This window comes from Mirounga angustirostris, unplaced genomic scaffold, assembly GCF_029215605.1.
Source record: "Mirounga angustirostris isolate CCGP_5_RB_7025 unplaced genomic scaffold, mMirAng1.0.hap1 SCAF_2, whole genome shotgun sequence".
NCBI lineage: Eukaryota > Metazoa > Chordata > Mammalia > Carnivora > Phocidae > Mirounga > Mirounga angustirostris.
Window position 1 is genome coordinate 152,350,214 of NW_026991710.1, and position 17,020 is coordinate 152,367,233.

The window sequence follows — 17,020 nt, forward strand, 5'->3', positions numbered from 1 at the left end:
CCCCGGGAAAGATGGCTCTTTTAAGAAAACGAGCTGCTTGGCATGTGGCCTGCAGTGGGAGAGGGAAGGTGTGTGGAATGTCACGGCTCGGCACGAGGAAGGACAAGGCCGCGGTCCCCGCGGTGGAGAAGCCGCTAGGACCGCAGTGGTTCTGGGGTGGGGGGGCAGCTGGGGGGGAGGGAGGCTGGGGCCTGCTTGAGGGCGCCACGGGGCGGGACAGCCCGCGGAAGGCCCGGCCGCTTCCGGGTGGGACACGCCCAGAGAAGGCAGTTCGGTCGGAGGCCGACAGACTCAGGGGCTTTCGTGAGCAGGTGGCATTCCCTCTCAACCAGGCGGTGTTTGATGTCACCTCAGCCCTGTCCAGGCGCCCTCGGATGGCCACCAATCGCTTTTTTTTTTTTTTTTTTTAAAGCAAAGGCACTGACGTCCGAAAGGGAACACCGCCGCACCCCCGCCCCTCCCGCCCCGTTAGTGTCGGGGCCCTTCCCAAATGACCGTCCTTACCCAAAGAAATCCCGGCCAGGCTTTGTTCAGTTATACGTTTTATTCTCTAATAGGTACAATACTAAAATAAACACAAATTAAAAAAAAGTTTTATTAAAACAAAACTGTACAAAAAAGCAGTATACTACATTTTAATTACAGAACAGTCTACTGTCCAAAAGGCACTAATCCAGAATAGGAGATACAATGATACAGGACTCATTTGAACTATTTTAATCAATACAATAGAGCACTTGTTTCTTTGACCATTTACATCTAGAAACAAGGGCTTTTTGCTACAGTCATTACACATTGTTATAAATATGAGTCCCACAGGTGAAGGTGCAGTATCGCTCTCCCTAGACAAGGTTCACGCCAAGAGGGACTGCCGTGGGGCTGAGAGGTGGGCGGGCGGCGGGGGTGGGGCCCGGGCGGGGCGCCCGACGCCTTCCCCGGGGAAAGGCGACCGCCCTGGGCGCACAGAGCTTGTCTTCCGGCCTGGCCTCTCAGATGGTTGGTTTCTGGCCTTTACTGGCAGCCACTTTACCCCCCTCTTGTGTGTTAGCACCGGGAAAGTGGGTTCTGAGATGCTCCAGGGAACTGGGGCTGCAGGTCTGGGTGATGAAGCGCCAGCAGCTCAGCAGAGGGGAGGCATTTTGGTAACCTGGTCTGAAAAAGGCAGAGGGACACAGAGCCCGGGGACGGCCAGTGAGCGGGGCACTAGAGCCAGGCAGAGCCCCCTGCTACCTCTGGGCAGACTTCTGGCCCAGAACTGAGAGGTCCTGCATCTCCTCCTGAGGGACCCGGTGGAGTCTTCTGTCAGGGAGATCTGACAATCTTTTGTTTTGGAAGTTGCTTTCTGGAAGTGGGAGTCTGCTTCCCAGAGGCCAGTGCCCTGCCTCACTGCTGCCTCAGGACCGCGAGCAGCTCCTGGGCAGGAGAGGGCCAAGCTCTGTCCACTTCTGCATGTTTGGTGGCCTGGACAACTCTCTAAACCCCAAATTTCATTCTCTAATGGACTCTGGACCTAAGGAAGAGAGATACTGCAGCTTTCCAAACAGTGTCATACACATATAAGACAAAGACAGGCATCTGATGTTAACAAAAATAAGTAACAAAGAAATAGGATTAAACCAAATCTCTTCTCACAGCATCCTATACTACATCCTCCTTCTGCTTAGCAGAAAATTGTACGTACACAAAAATACAAATACACAATTTTGTAGAACAGTCTGATTTTAATATATTTATATATATTTATATTTATACGAGTGGCAGGTTAGTTCATTATATAGAGCTTTTTGCACTTTTGGCTCATATGCAACAAGGCTTATAAATTCAGCTTTAGCTTTCATTCAGGTTTTATAGCTTTTGAACAATTGTTTTCACATTTAAAGCAGCATCCAATTTGCACTAGGAGTTTGTGGTGATTACAGGAAAGATGGGGTCAGGAGGTTACTGACAGGGAAGGCAGGGCCAGGGGCAGATATACATTCCAGTGTGTGTGGCGATGTCAGAGGATTGCTATGGGACAGAGTTGACCATGATGACCCCTTGAGGTAGACTGAACACCTTACAGCAGACTCAGACACAGGTGCGACTCCCCTCAGGGACACATGGTGCACAAGATGGGGGACAGAGACCAGGAGACGCCAAAGGGAAACACAAAGACTAAGACACACGACGGCCAAGGCAGGGAAAGGGCGCTCTGCCCCCACACCCATCTGGGGGGACCCCACACAGCCCGTCGCAGATACTCGAGTATTTGGTGGACGCTAAAGACTCTGAGGCAGTCCCAAGGCATGTGGTCCATGGTATCTAATCAGATTATGACTGTCAAACTCACTTTCTATTTTATAACCAGCTGCGCCAGCTCGTTCCCACCCCTGCCCTGGACAGGCAGACAGCGCTGCACGCGGTTCCGCAACGGAACGAGTCCCAGCAGTGCGCGGGTCCGGTTAATGGAGAAGCAGGCGGGCCTCCTGCGCCTGGTGCCGCACTGCACCGCTGTCCCCTGCGCGGCTGCAGCCCCGCGCGCGCGCCTCGGGGGCAACCGACAAGCCCCCGGGGAAGCCGTCGACACCAGCGTCCGCAGGACCGAGCTGCAGCACACGGCCGACTCCGGGTTGGTGTGACGTGCTCCGGGGCAGCCTCCCTCTCGTCAGCACCGTCATCACCACGGCAGTGGCCTCCCACGGGATCACTTTCATCAACCCGCCTCCCTTGTCTATCCACATCCAAAGAATTCCTCGGGCAAATCTGCCCATACCTGTTAAATGTGAATGCCCACCATTTGGGTTATTACATTGTCTGAACAAAAAACGCTGGATTATTAATGAAAATAAAGTGCCTGGGTATGGATTTGTCCATCTTGCAGAAACTTTCTAATGCACCAACAAATCATCTGAGCGCTGCTTAGTGCCGTGATGTGAACAGAGTGCAGTCACAAAATAATCCGTCGTACACCCACCACATTTAATAAAGGCCCCGAATTTAGGTCAGACTTCAATTACTTTAAAAAAGAAGCAAACAAATAACCTCACACTCATTTTCAAAGACACACTTTTGATCTTGCTTCACCCCCAGCGATGATGGCCCTTCTGAGCCCTTGTGAGCAGACACCCTGACCCCTCAAATCTAGGAAGAGAGGACAGGGGGAGGCAGCCAGGGTTCCAATGATTAATGATGGCAAATGAATCATTGTGTTTTTAACTATGATTATCTGACTCTTTGCCCTCTTGGATCTGGATGCACTTTCCAGCTGCGGACAAAAGACTGACTTCTGCTCTGCGGCTGTCTTGCTCTCCCCTATCTATCTCCCCCACTCAGTAGCTGTAGACCTCGCGAAGCAGGCTCCTTAACATTCTCGATGAACCGAGACTGGAACCGCATCAACAGAGACATCCCTAAAAAGCAGCACAGGAAAGAGTGACAAAGCCAGCCTGATGGGGCAATGACGATGTCGCCCTGCCCACAAGCTTGCCCTTGTAGTTTTTCTGCCTGCAGAACGCCAGGGACCCTGGAGAGGGGCAGCTATCTGCGCCCGCCCCTGGGGGCTAAGTGCAGGGTGGGGAAGGGATGGGGGCAGGGCACAGGCCGACTCTCTGGCAGGTCCCAGAGGTCTGTAACTTGCTTAGGCACTTAAAAAACGTAACTAGAAATGTATCCTTGGAAGGTACTGCATACCCAACAGTGACTATGGCGGTGGAAGGGAGGGAGCGGAGCCCAGGGGGAATCAGAGAAGGCTGTGGGCTCTTCCAGGGGAGGCAACTAGGATGTTCTTGGTATCTTCTGGCAGGGGAATGTCCCACCTTGCAGCCTGGGTGAATGTGAAGAAAACAGGGCTGGGCCCAGCAAGGGCTTTTCTCCTTCCTGTTTCTGCAGACCAGGGCGAACTGACGGGGGAGAGCAGGTGTGTGGGAAGTCGGGACAGCCTGCTCTAGACTCACAGGACTGCACGGGCCTGCTTTCTGTTGTCCGCGTGAGAAAAACTGCTAGGAAAAGAAGAGGCCCTTTCTAAAGGAGTGTTCTGGCAAAACCAGTGAACAGTAAAGAAAAGCCTTGCCAGAGATGCCGATGCTTGAAGGGAGAAGCTCCCTACCCCCTACCCCTGCCCACAAGAACTTTGGTTTTGGTTTCGTGGTGCCCATTTTCAGAGATGCAGGATTAAGGGGCTCACTGACTCTAACATATTGAAATGTGGTTTTCAAGGCAAATCACTAACAATAATGCTCTTGAAAGGAGCCCACGGCTGAGCTCTCACCTTCGTTCAGTCCGCTCTACTAATGTATGCACTGCCTACCCGGCCTAGGACTCTGGCATACAAACAAGAGTTGAGTGTAGGATCGCTAGAGCGGCTGCTGTTTACATTAATACAGAACTAATGTCATTTTGTTTCCAGTTTAATAGCTTCAACGAATGATGAAGTGGAAAAATGACCCTCATAAGTTTATGCTGGGCTCTTAGTTTCAGTAAAGCAACAAAAGGGGAGCGGTTTCTGGGCTTAAAGGAAGCCAGAAAACAAGACTGGAATTTCAGCGTGACCTGGAAGGGATGGGAAGCTGGAAAAGTTATAAAGGCAACACAAATCTTGTGACTCATCTCTGCTATGCGTACTGGTTGGTTAAGAGTCACGTGCGCTTTCCAAGGACAGAGTTAATGTTTCCATTCCAAAATTTCAGGGGCACCCAACTGCCACCAGTCATGCCAGATCTGGATCAACAGCTAAACGGAAGGCACACATACCTTGTTCCCTTCACATTAGGGTGGGTTTTCTTTCTTTTTTTTTGGTGGGAGGAATAGATAATCAAATAACCCCATTAGCCAGATAATGAAACAAGGTACCTATGACAGGGGCCACCAGTCCCAAGTAGTCAACCTGGTGAATCCGCTCACGGGGCCACTCCAACTGGGGCCTTCCTCCGGGGCGGATTCCACTCTCTTGGGCTTCAAGGATGCCTAGGACATGACAGAGTGGATGAGAAGAGAGAGGGACAGCCAGCCCCTGAGAACCACTTATTTGCAAGAGGAAAAGAGCTGGAGAAGCGAGGGGGAGAGAAACATGGAATTTCAGTCCTGTCCTCAGGTCAGCTTGGAGTTGGTGCCCCTGACAGTAGTCACTGAGCTGCCACCTGAACCCCGAGGCAGCTCGCCCCTGTGCTGGACTGTGATTAGAAAGTTCTTATGCTGAGCCCAAATCTGCACCTGTCTCCATGCAGGGCAGACACGAATACCAGAGTCCCAGAACCTCCTACTGGCTCAGGCCCACTGCCTCTCATGACTGTGACGGACGTGACAGCAGAATGAGCTGGAATGGCTTAGCTAAACACTTCTGTGCAGAAGCAGGATGCCTAACAGTAACAGGCACTATGAAGATGCTCGAAGAGCTAAAATAGAGAGAAAAGAGGAAGTGTGTGGCATTTTTAACATTCTCTGCCTCAACTAACTGGAAGTGCTAGTAAATTCTACTTCTCAAAACAGATGAGACAGCCCTACTGTTTCTTCCCCCAAAGAGGCAGGAACTCACATTTGCCTTCTGGAGACAGGATGCTTCAAACAAGAGGTTTCACATCACAGCTGCGGAGCCTCCCTGAGGTCACGCTACGTTTCTATCACCATCACTAAGCAAGGAGAAAGACCAAGGGGAAGGGAGGCTCTCGTGTCTAGAGCATCACGGTAACACTACTAGTTCAGTGTCAGAGGGAATGAAGGGCCCAGAGAGATGATAGCATTGGGAATTCTCCAGCATGGTCGTGTGGGAAAACGAAACAGGTTAAATGCAGTGGTTTCATTCAGAGCAATGCCAGGCAGACTCTGTGGTCCATTCTCCAATGAACATCCTACTAAGATGAAAGAAGCAACCGGAGATTTCACTCTTCTCCATTAAGGTGCGCAGTCCATGAATCTTCAAGAATAAATGAGGCAGAACACTCAGCACAGTGCCTGGCACACAGTACATGCTCAGTAAATGTCAGCGGCTATTATCATGAGCTTTGAATGCTTCAGGAGGTCTGAATGTCTCTTGCTGCATGATTTAGAATGACGTCTTTACTCCGTTTTCTTGTAAGAGCAACTTCTGGCGTTTTCTTCCAAAAAATATGTATTTCATTGGTAAGTACTACCTATGTTTTTATGGATTTTGGTGACTTGGCTTTCTTTTTTGGTTTTTTCTTTTTAGTGGGGGCTGCTGGTGGTACCGGCATTTATGGTGTAGGGTGTTTTGAATCACTGAAGTGGCCTCTGGAAACACCTGGGGAGGGAGATGTCTTGCCAACTCCAGTTCTTTTTCAGTAGCACCATTCCTTAAGCAGCACATCTAATACTTTGATCCCTAAAATAGTAGATTGTGTTAGAAGGTTTTAACTGCAGTGATAATTCTATTTTCTTTGAATGTAAGCAGATAATCAGAATGTTCTGCTGGCCGTTTTAATGCACGTCTCACAAATCACAGAATTATACTCACCTAGTCAGTTCTCAGAATTGCAAATCTTAAGACAGATTCTCAACTGTAATGAAGATAGTTATCTTCCAGCAGCTGGGAAAATAAGGGATGGGATATTCTGCTCTTTGCGGTCATAAATCCACGATCATTCCAACTGTCAGAAGACTGACAGGATCCCACAGAAAAGTCTCAAGGACAGCACATGTGTCGTGAAAGCAGGCTTGCTGGGGGTGGGGCTGAAAGTCCCTTTTAGATCATATAGAAAGAGAAGCACTGAGTAAGAATTTTTACTGGCATTTTTCCTGATTTAGCCCAACTGCTATATATTTGGAGGTATTTTTGAGGGGAACCAGAATAAAGGACCCAAGGCAGAACCCTTTCCCAAATTCTGTGTGTGTGTGTGTGTGTGTGTAGGTAGCTAGGTAGGGGTGTGTGTGTGTGTGTGTGTGTGTGTGTACAGGGGGAGAGAACAGTTATAGAGATGCAGCCTATGTCAGCATTTTCATCAGACTGAAGTTTAGCATTTGGTTAGGGCCCCCTCTGATGCATGGACAGGGGTAAAGGTCTGCAGGAGGGTGAGCAGCAAAATATGAACAAAAGCAAGAGCTGCATTCTCTCAGTGGTTACTAACCAATCCTGGGGCGTCAGCACTGAAGGAAGAAAGGACTCATGGGCCAGGCTCATGAGCACAGCTGGGAGCCACAAGGGAATGAAGCAGCTGGAGGGGCCACTTGGCACTATGCTGGGTGCTGCTATTTGCGTAGACTGACTCTTGATATAACTGAATGAAGACTCCTGCAAGTGATGGGAAAAAACCAAAAGCATGTTCTAGAGAAAGGCTAGATCAAGACGCAGCAGGTCCAGTCCAGTGGGAGGCCTCGGCGGGGAGAAGAGCAGACATCCTGGGCAGGAGACTGCGTAAGGCGTCCAGACCACCCGATGCTCAGTGGGTGGGACAAGGTGGATGAAGAAAAAGGAGGAATAGTGGAAGGGAGAGAAAGAGAACATGGACTTGGAAGGGCTAGGGCGACAATCCCACCGACTCAGCAGAACAACGGAGAAAACCCTGGCTAAGAAAAGGCTGCCGATACAAGGAAGTTGGTGGTTGCCGTGGAAGAGCGGTGTGGGGGCACCAGTGGGGTGCATCCAGTAACCTCAGGACACTGTGAGGATCAGCACTCCAGTTATGCCCCAGAACTGTTCACAGCCCATATGTGTTTGTGTCATGTCAGCCGAACATCATATGATCCAATGAGGAAGATGTGTACATTCCCACTCGATACTTTCTGATGGTGAGGACAATGGAAATAGCAAGTAAGCCGGGTAAGAATTAAAACCCCGGGGAGCTTCTTAAGCAGTCAATGTCCTCAAGTTAGGTGCACAGTATGGTAGCCGGCTAGCAAGTCAGGCAGAGTGGTGGAGGCCTTTCAGGGGTTGACTCATGTTGGGATTCTGACCGTACTTCCGGCCAAAGGTGGAGCAGGTTGAAACTGGATGTGAGAGAGGGTAGCAAAGGCTTCCATTTTGAAACTGAAATAACTCCAAATCCTTCTCTTTCACTGAGGAGAGGACATGAACACCATGTCATTATTTTAGTTTACTGAGTTGCTGTTCCAAATGTTCTTGGGAGCATTAGTGCTAAAAGGGAACAGGGAATGGGAGCTCTGCCATTTCCAATCACATAAAGGACAGAAATCCTTTTAATTATGACCATGCCAATCTACATCTTGCTAAAACAGCTAATTACATGTCAGGAGGACACTCAGTCATTCAGAACAATTGTCATTATATTTTTATATATTCATTCGGTGCCACCCCCCTCAATTACCATGGTTACAATTTGAAAGGATTCAGGCAAACCTTCATTTGATCACAGCACACCAATGTGAATTTGAGAGTTAATTACGGATGTACAGAGCCACTTTCATTAAAAGAGAAAATGCAAATGGAGTTAAGGGAGCGGCTCCCGGAGATGTCTGAACTGGGAGCCGAGCTGCGAGCACACGCCCTCCTCGGGTCGGCGTCGGGCAGCCCTCGTGGACCACACACTCTCGCCAGCTGCCCCACGCCACTGCACCATGGGGCTCAGACACCCATGGGAGAGCACAGCACTGCTGTCCACATCAGTCCCCAAACTTGCCAAGAAAAAGGACGTCAGGAGAGCAAGGCGAAGCCTCCTGCAGTGCATCCTTGTTTGCTGTTGGGGCGCCGCGCTGGCTAATGAGCTAACGGGCGTGGAATGTGGGTGGTTAGTAGTCAGTGGTGTAAAATGCTAGTTAGACTTCACCTGAATGGAACTGACTTGATTTAGCTCTGCTCACTGCTTGGCCCCAAGTGTCATGTGAAGCATGCTAAAGAAGAAGTCCAGTGATCTGCATATTTCTTACCCATGTCATCTATTACATCCTCAAGGTCCTTGGGTGATGGTAAGAACATGGTGTAAGATCTTTTGGTGCAGCCAGAGTTTCCCTCTCTTCTCCACCATATCTACTCCCCTCTTAATTACAAAGGAAAACTAATGTTACAGGAAATGGGATTTCTCAGATCGTTAGCTTTCTCTTCGCTGCTGCTTCTCATATCCACCAAGAAAGAATAATGAAGCTGATGCAGAAACCTCACAGTTTATGAACTTCCAGCTTTTGAACGTCCATGGGTAGGAACAAAGTTGCACTTCAGAGTAAGCGAGTCAACCATCCTTTAAGTTGGCAAAAGCAGTAGCTTATCACTTTTAACTTATAAGTAAAGAGAATTAAGAACAGCTTTTCTGAACATAACCTGTTTGTGATAGGAATTTCTGTAATCAGAAAAGGGACTTATAGGCTTGATGTATTTAAGAAGCCTTTCCCACCACCTCAGTAGGGTAGTTCTCCTGAGAGTGGTAAAGAAATCTTTCCTCGTAAGTGATAGTCCTCTTTTGAAAAGAAGAGCATATAATGAAGGAGACGGGGGAGCTGGAAAAGAAGGCCTCTGCCTTGACAACAGGCTACGGTCAGGGAAATCCTTATAGGATTACCTGGCCAGTCATAGTTGCCTCCCTGGGAAAACCTCGTGTTCTCATTATGGTGCAATACCTTCAAACTGGAAAACTTAGGTGTCACGAAGTAATGTAAATTAGACATTCCGGAAATTAAGAAACAGGAAGAGGGTTTTCAGGGCATGCAGCTCAGTTAGCCAAATGCAGTATGGCTGACAACTGATCCCAGAATCCTGAGTAAACATCCTTGCTACTTAGCACACAAAAAGGAATGTTTCAAATGTGTAATTCCCACCCCTGCCCCAGTGCATCCCCCACCCCACCCCTGTGCCCCACACAGACGCCACCAGCAGAGCTGGTCAGTACGCCCAACTTTCACTTGGGAAATCTTGACAAACAAATCTGGCTCAGTAAAGCTATAAATGGATTTGGCTGGTCTCAAAGCCCCAATGAATACAGTAGTAAAACATTACTAATAATCACAACAACAAAAATGACAAAATCCATCACCACTCTGACCGAAGAATTAAACACAGACAGAGATTAACACAGAAAACCAACGCACAATGTGAAGGGTCAGGACTATTCAGTGTAGAGTGCTACTGAGCACAAGATCATCAATAACAAGAAAAATTATTGCCTAAGAATCTGTTGAGACTCATTGGGGATAAAATACTCTGGTTGTTCTCTGTACAAGAAAAGACAAAAAGCAATTTTAAAAGGCAGAGCCACAAGTTAAATGGGAAGACTGCTTCTACCCAAACCCTTCTTAAGACCAAGAGAGTAAGGACTTGGAAGTTCACATTTTTAGGACAGGGGTGGGAGGACGTGTATGAAGAAGGGATTATTTCCACTGTTATGGGCAGAAATAATGCAGCTGGTCAGTGGAATTATGTAGCTGGTCAAAAAGATGGCCTGCAAGACAGGAAGGAGTGCTTGTGTGAAGAGATGGCCCACACCCACCTACTCTGCCTACCGTGGAAGATAAATCCCAGCAAAGATGTCAGCTCAAGATGAGGCCTTAGTACTGGAGACCAGAGGCAAATGGAAGAGGAGCTGTTCACAGAGGGAGATGAAGTGGCTGGAGATTCCTGATGAAATGAGTCTATTTACATCTGGTGCCTGATGGTTGGAATCCAGGAGGGAAGTTTGTAAAGACAAAGGCCAAACAGGGAGAACTGAAACAAGTGTATGAATGAGCTCCTCATGAGTTGTCCCCTTGAGGTAAAAAATCTCTGTGGATATCTGGCCCCAGCAGTAGTGCTGGTCACCAGACTGCCTGCCATCCTAAATCTACCAGGGACTGGGGCATTGGATTTGAGCACTTCAGGAGTGATGAGCTGCTTCCTCATTCACATCTTTTTAGGTGGTCACCTCTACTGAGCTAGAGCCGAAGGTATCTTAAAGGGGTCTTCCTGTTCCAGGAACTTTCTTCCTGTGAAGGAATAACAGGAGAATGTGGGGGGCGGGGCTGTCCCCCCCAAAGACAGTGTGCGGGAACTGGACAGATTCCCTAGGTAGGTGGAAGGTGACCACACTTATCAACCACTTTAAAGGATTGAGACTGTGAAGAAAATCGCCCTAAGGGGTACTCAAAATTACACACTTTGCTGAAATAAACCTGAAATAACCCAAAATGTCTGGTTGGTACTGACTGGCACCAGAAGGTCTCAGCTAAGAGTATACTGTACTGCCTTCCCTGCCCTTCATCCTACATTAGGGTTATCAACAGCAAGGCAGAAATCCCACTAGGATGGTCCATCTTTCGAAGGTCCCTTTGTAAGGCTGTGTTGTAAGAGGAGCAGGAAGTTCACCCATTTGACTACAGTAATTCAATCAAAGTGTCTTTAAAAAAGAAAAAGAAATAACAGAAAAGTTATAAGAACTGCTGACAAGGTTCCACATCCCCACCCTCAGTCTTCCTCACTAGGGACAAGCAGTCCTGAAACAGACTTCTGGGGCCTGAGGGAAGTACAGTATGGAGTAAGAAAGGAGGGACATCACAACCAAAAAGCACAGAACGTGATTTTTTTTAGAGCCTGGCTCTTTTCCCTTCAGTAGGAGAGCAGTTTAGGGTTTCTGTTTAAATACTACCAAACCTGAAAAAGCTTAAGAAAACAAATTCACTATCCAAAGATATCACAAATTAGACAGTGGCAACTCCATATGCCATTATAAGAACTAAGGTAGCCTGGACAAGACAGAATTCAACCTGGTGACAAAAAAACAAAAACCAAACAAACTCCAAAATAAAAAACCAACAATGGTAGATTTAAATCTAGGCCCCAAAGAACCACATTTTTGCTCTTAGTGAAAAAGCAAAAGTTGTATGTAAGGCAGCAGGTCGTCTTAGGAGCAGGCCAGCAGTCTTCTGCAATTAAAAGAAGAATTCTGGATGAAAGATTCCTTCCTCCTGTTCCCACTGAACCCAGTCTAGGCTATCCTGCACTGGTAGACATGTTCTCTCACTTTTTCCAGGTTGCCAGACAGGGCCCAGGGCTGCTTTCATAGATATGACTCTCCTTTATTCTCTGAAGCTTTTTCCTTTCTTAAGGCCTTAAAACAATGAAACCTTTTAGCTCTTCTCTGGCAATCAGTGTATTTCTTTAGAAACTGCAGCTGTCTTAACAGTTTGAGTCTGTTTCTTTAAAAAGACCAGCAAGAACCAATGATACTAGCAATCCCATCATAAAGAAGCTATCAATTATAATAATCTCCTTACAATAAATCATGGATGTGGCTTGTCAGACACTATAGTTTTCTCTCTTCTTTTCTTTCTGAGTCAACTGAGATTAAGCAGACAAAATTCCACCGAAATGGAAAGATAAAATATATTTCTTCTACGTAATATAAAAGGAAAGAGAGATAACATAATCTCCTAACTGAAATAAAAAGTCAAACACACCAAGAAAGAAAATAAGCAGGGGGATCATTCCTGAGAATAACAAATGCTACTCTTGAATTTGTTGGTTCAAGTAATACAGTAAAACAGAAAAGACTACCCCATTTTACTTCAGTTCTTGGAAGCTAGAAGTATATACATTATCTGCCTGAAATCCACAAACAAGAGCAGGCCCAGTCCCTGCCCACGGCTCTTTAAAATCACAGACCCATATAAGGTGGCATCTTCGTGCCCTCTCAAAGGCTTCCGCACACTGGCCTAAGCAGGATGAACGGATATGGAGAAGACCTCGTCAGCATGTGCCTTAAGTGGAGTCAGATCAGCTAAAAACTGGTGGATATTTAATATCTCCCTAACAAGGAAGGGAAAAACAAAGAAGGTCAGTCTTTCTCTCAATGGTTTTAGGCTGAATACATTTGGTGGGGGAGGAGGGGTGAAGAGGTAAGGAAACGGCACCTTCCTTCCACCTTAGAAATCGTTCTCAGGTAATGGACAAGACAGAAGCCCTGTTTAATAGGCAGCCCCACATCCCCCTTTAAACAAGGCTCCACCACGCGTAGAAAGGAGATGGAATGAGGCAGAAAATATACAGCAGTCATGCCTCCTTCAGACGCACCCTACGCTGCTACATCGAAGGCGGTTTCCTCTTCCCCACAGTGACAGTGTGTCATTTAATCGGGATGCCAAGAGATCATTTTCATACAAGGCCAGCAGATGTAATTTTCTTTGATGCATGAATAGTTCATCATTTTGCTACTAGATGACAAGGTGATCACAGGGTGACTTTATAACGCAAGTTCACTGTTTGGTATTTTGAGTTCTCAAAATGAAAAAAAGATTTATCAAATATAAATATCTTTAAAAAGTAACAAAAGTGCTACATATGTGATCAAGGAAAAAAATTCCATTAGTTACTGCCGCTTAAAGTAGATTAAACTTTACAAATATTACCACATCCATTATCAATATGGCTTCCAATTATTAAATAAATTGCCTGTAGCAATATAGCTTTTCACACCTCTACAAGGACAGAGTAAAGAGAACACCAAAGCAGTCACATCACGTTGTATCTCGAAGACCCGCCACATAAGTGGCAACTGTCCCCTGCTTTTTTCTGCTCCTATTTAGGAAAGTATTTGCATTTCTGATAGTCAGCCAGCATAATCCCACTCTAAAGTCCTCTATCAACCTCTCATATTGAGGGGGCTTCAGTTAATGGATACAAAGCCTGGAAGTTCATTCACTCATTTGTGACCTTAGCTCCATCCTTGACTTTTTGGCAGCAGGGAAAAGGGACACCAACAGGAGGCAGAGCAGCTTCCACGATGCCTCCAGCACTTTTCCGGGCAGGCACATACCTGTGCCACGCAACGTATAGTGGTTCTGAGAACTGGACTTAACATCCATTAGACATTCAGCTCATGTTTTTTTCCAATGCTCTCAAGCTGGGTTGTTTTTTGTTTTTTTTTTAATGACTTTTGTTTTTTGTCTTTTTGTTTGTTTGAATCATGGTCCCAAAGGCAGAAGGCAGTATTTTATCTACTAAGTCACACAGCTTGTGAGAGGAAAGGATGTCTGTGTCAGGCATGTTAACATCAACCAAAATCTGAGATCAAGTTTTTCCATGCACATTCTTAGCACAGCACCCAAAGAAGTATAATCTAGCCACAGTGTGACTATTATGAGGCACGGCTTATTGCAGCTGGAAATCAATGATTCCCACGCTGAGTGGGAATTCTAGTGTTCCTTTTACTCTGCGGATACTCCCCAAATGGTGTCTGTCAATCCTGGGCCACACTACCTCAGCTTGCATCCTATCAGTCTTGGGGAAGGAAAAGGGTACAGACTAGTGTTACAGGAATCTAAAGGTACCCAAGGTTTTATATGTAGCCTAATATTGGAGAACTGAGGGCTATCTAAATACCTGGAAGCACTTTCGTGGAATGCTAAGACAGAGCAGCAAGATTTTCTAGCCTCGGGGGCTGGGAGAGGGAGTTTGGTTGGTTGGTTGGTTATTATTTACTGGGAATTAATACTGAGAGAGTATATGCAAAGGCTGAGGGCACCATGCCATCTTCACAGAACAAGACCCTAACGGCTAACTGACATACAAGAAACTGCAAGTTATACTGTAAGAACACATGTTAAGGACCGAGGAAAGTCTGCTAAGGTGCTACGTCTAAACTAAGTTAACTTCTCCTGTTCAACCCTCCCTGATCAGTCGTCATCCAGGGCCTCTGTCTTGATTTCGTTGGCTCCTTGTCGGGCCAATGCCAAGATAGTGTGGTTGACTGCTGCCATTTCCACAGCTAATGAGATGGGGTCTTGGTGGTCACTATGGCTAGTGCTGTCATCCTAGATGTGCAGAAATAAGAAACAAATGTTATTAGTGGATTGGCAAAATTCTCCAACTCACAGAAAGGCATGCTGAGGGCAAGGCGAGGCAGAACATTCGTGGGAGGAAACAGTGGGGGAGGGGCTCATGACACAGTAGAGGTGAAATGTATTTAAGTAGACACTGAATGGAAATAGGTCAGGACTTCCAATTGACATTTTTATGATTCAACAAATAAAAAGCACCAAAATGTTTTTTTCTTGCTGAGAATTTTATTCCTTCTATCGGAAAGACTGCTGGTGATGCTAGTCAAATCTGATCATTCTAGTTTGCAACAAACGTAGCACTAGTCATTGAAGGCCAAACTAGTGAGCTATTAAATTCTGGACTGGTACTCTTACAAACAGATTATCAGACCTCATCGTATCTCTCTGCTGAACTGAGAAAACTAAACTACAGACACCAACATCTAATGGGTAAAAATGCTCTTTTATAAAAGAACGGAAAACCAAAACCTCTCAATTACAACAGGACAAAAGTATACCAGCTGGAAATGGCTATGGGAGACCATGGGTGGTGCTCTCCTGCTGTCAGGCTGCCGTGCCAGGGAAGCGGCAGGTGTCGTACTTAGGGCGAGTGTGAAGCTCTCCTTCCGTGCACAGCTCAATGTGTTAAACAATAAAGCTGTGAAGGAAACTGGCATTGCAGGGTGTTTGTCAGGCACTGAAGATGGTGTTGCAAATAAGGGGTAAGTTTCTCACCTGTCACATCTTCAGGGGAACTCTGCATCAGAAAGCTTTGGAAAGGGTAAGCCCCTTTGGAAAAAAAATCATGGGATGTGCTGCCCTTAGGGCATGTGGAAAAAATGATGGAAATGATCCACCTACATTGGTAGACTGAAAAATAACAGGAATATTTTTGATTAGAAAGACAGAATATTTGCTTGAATAAAATGTGGAGCTATGATTTGGAGTCCTAAAAAGAGAAAAGGTAATCCCTGGGAACCATGGGCATCACTGTTTCATTCCCATTTTCACAGACTGGTCTTTAGAGTTGAAAAGAGGGTTGTGTGCACTCCTGCACACAACCTGTCTGCACTCAAGCTGGTAACCAGAGGCTGTAAAGTGGTTGGCAGAGGGAAGAACAGAGCGGACTACATTTAAGAGCTGGCTGAGGGGCCACGAAGAGGTGTATATACACCATACGAAAGAACAAAAGTTTCCCTGCTAGGGTCCAGAAGAGAGCATACATTCTTTTCATATTCCAAACAGAAATGAATTTTAAATCCTATGACAATTTTAATGAAATCTGTCATGAGATATGTGGGGGGAAAACTCCCACGTTCTTAGTGACTGAATTATTCCATCCAGTGGCTACAATTAAATATATTTCCCCCCCCAAGCAATGAATACTAGGTCAGGGTGACGTGAGAAGACATGCATTTATGACAAGATGTGTGTGTCAATGTGCCAGAGACTCTGGAAGAACCACTCATCTGGGCATGAGGGTTCTCACTGCAATGGGGCCGTGGTGGGTGGGACCTTCTACTGTGTGCTGCGTAGGTACATGTTTAGGCATGGATTACAGCTACCCAGTAGCCCCTAGTATTTCTCAAACATTGAGTGTGTGTGTGGTGGATGGTGTAACTTGCTTGTTTGGATCAGATCCTCCTCTCTTCTTCTACCTTCTCTGCTTCTCTGCCTCCCTCTGAACTTCTTCCCTCCTCCTCCTCCCCATTGCGTACTTGCCAAGTATCCTGTTGTATGACAATAAATCCATGTGGGTGAATAACAGTTTCTCACAAATTTAACAGGACAACTGAATCTTACCACATTCCTTTCAAATTACATGAAAATCTAACTACACGCATGAGCAGAGTGGAGGGACACTGGATTGTCTCCTCTCTCCCACCCCGTACAAAACGCACCCACAGAATTGACTTGTCATACTGTCCCACCCGCTCTATAACCAAGAACCTCTGCTCTCAGCTGCTCACCTGCTCTGAGTAGTCATTTCCGTCAACATCATCACTGTTGGAATGGCCTCCTGGACTCTGTACATCTATCCCATGACTCTCCAGGATTGCTGCTTCTTCGAAAAAAGCAAATAGATCCCTAAATTATCTGTTACATTATTGTAATCGCTTGAACACGGAATTAATTTTTGTGCTAAGGAAACTAGGGTGTAATTAAACCAGAACCTAGATTCCTGTATGTTTTCTTTTAAATTGTAGATGGACAAAATTAAACTGCACCCAGGCCAGGGGAGGAACACATCTGTCATTCTGGAGCCCCTGCTGCTATGCGAGCCACGTGTGAGTGGTTGACTGTTGGGTGCTTCATAAATACTTACCAACTAATTCAACAGCCCTCCTGTCTCAGGGTT

The 17,020-nt window shown here is 46.5% G+C and overlaps 1 protein-coding gene across 12 annotated transcripts in view; it reads right to left on the reverse strand.

The window, feature by feature from the left end:
• Nucleotides 1-575: 575 nt before the first annotated feature.
• The window catches only part of HMBOX1 (homeobox containing 1), a 213,612-nt gene continuing 197,167 nt past the window's right edge, over nucleotides 576-17,020 (reverse strand). For 3 of the 12 annotated variants that reach the window (XM_045880089.2, XM_045880088.2, XM_064585335.1), the window contains 3 exons: nucleotides 16,632-16,726; nucleotides 16,320-16,391; nucleotides 576-14,655 (listed from right to left, as the gene is read on the reverse strand). In XM_045880089.2, coding sequence (XP_045736045.1) covers nucleotides 14,518-14,655; nucleotides 16,320-16,391; nucleotides 16,632-16,726 — 305 coding nt within the window. In that variant the 3' untranslated portion in view covers nucleotides 576-14,517. Of the gene's footprint in view, nucleotides 14,656-16,286; nucleotides 16,392-16,631; nucleotides 16,727-17,020 lie in introns of all 12 variants that reach the window. The other 9 variants (XM_045880091.2, XM_045880090.2, XM_054508676.2 and 6 more) reach the window with 9 other exon arrangements.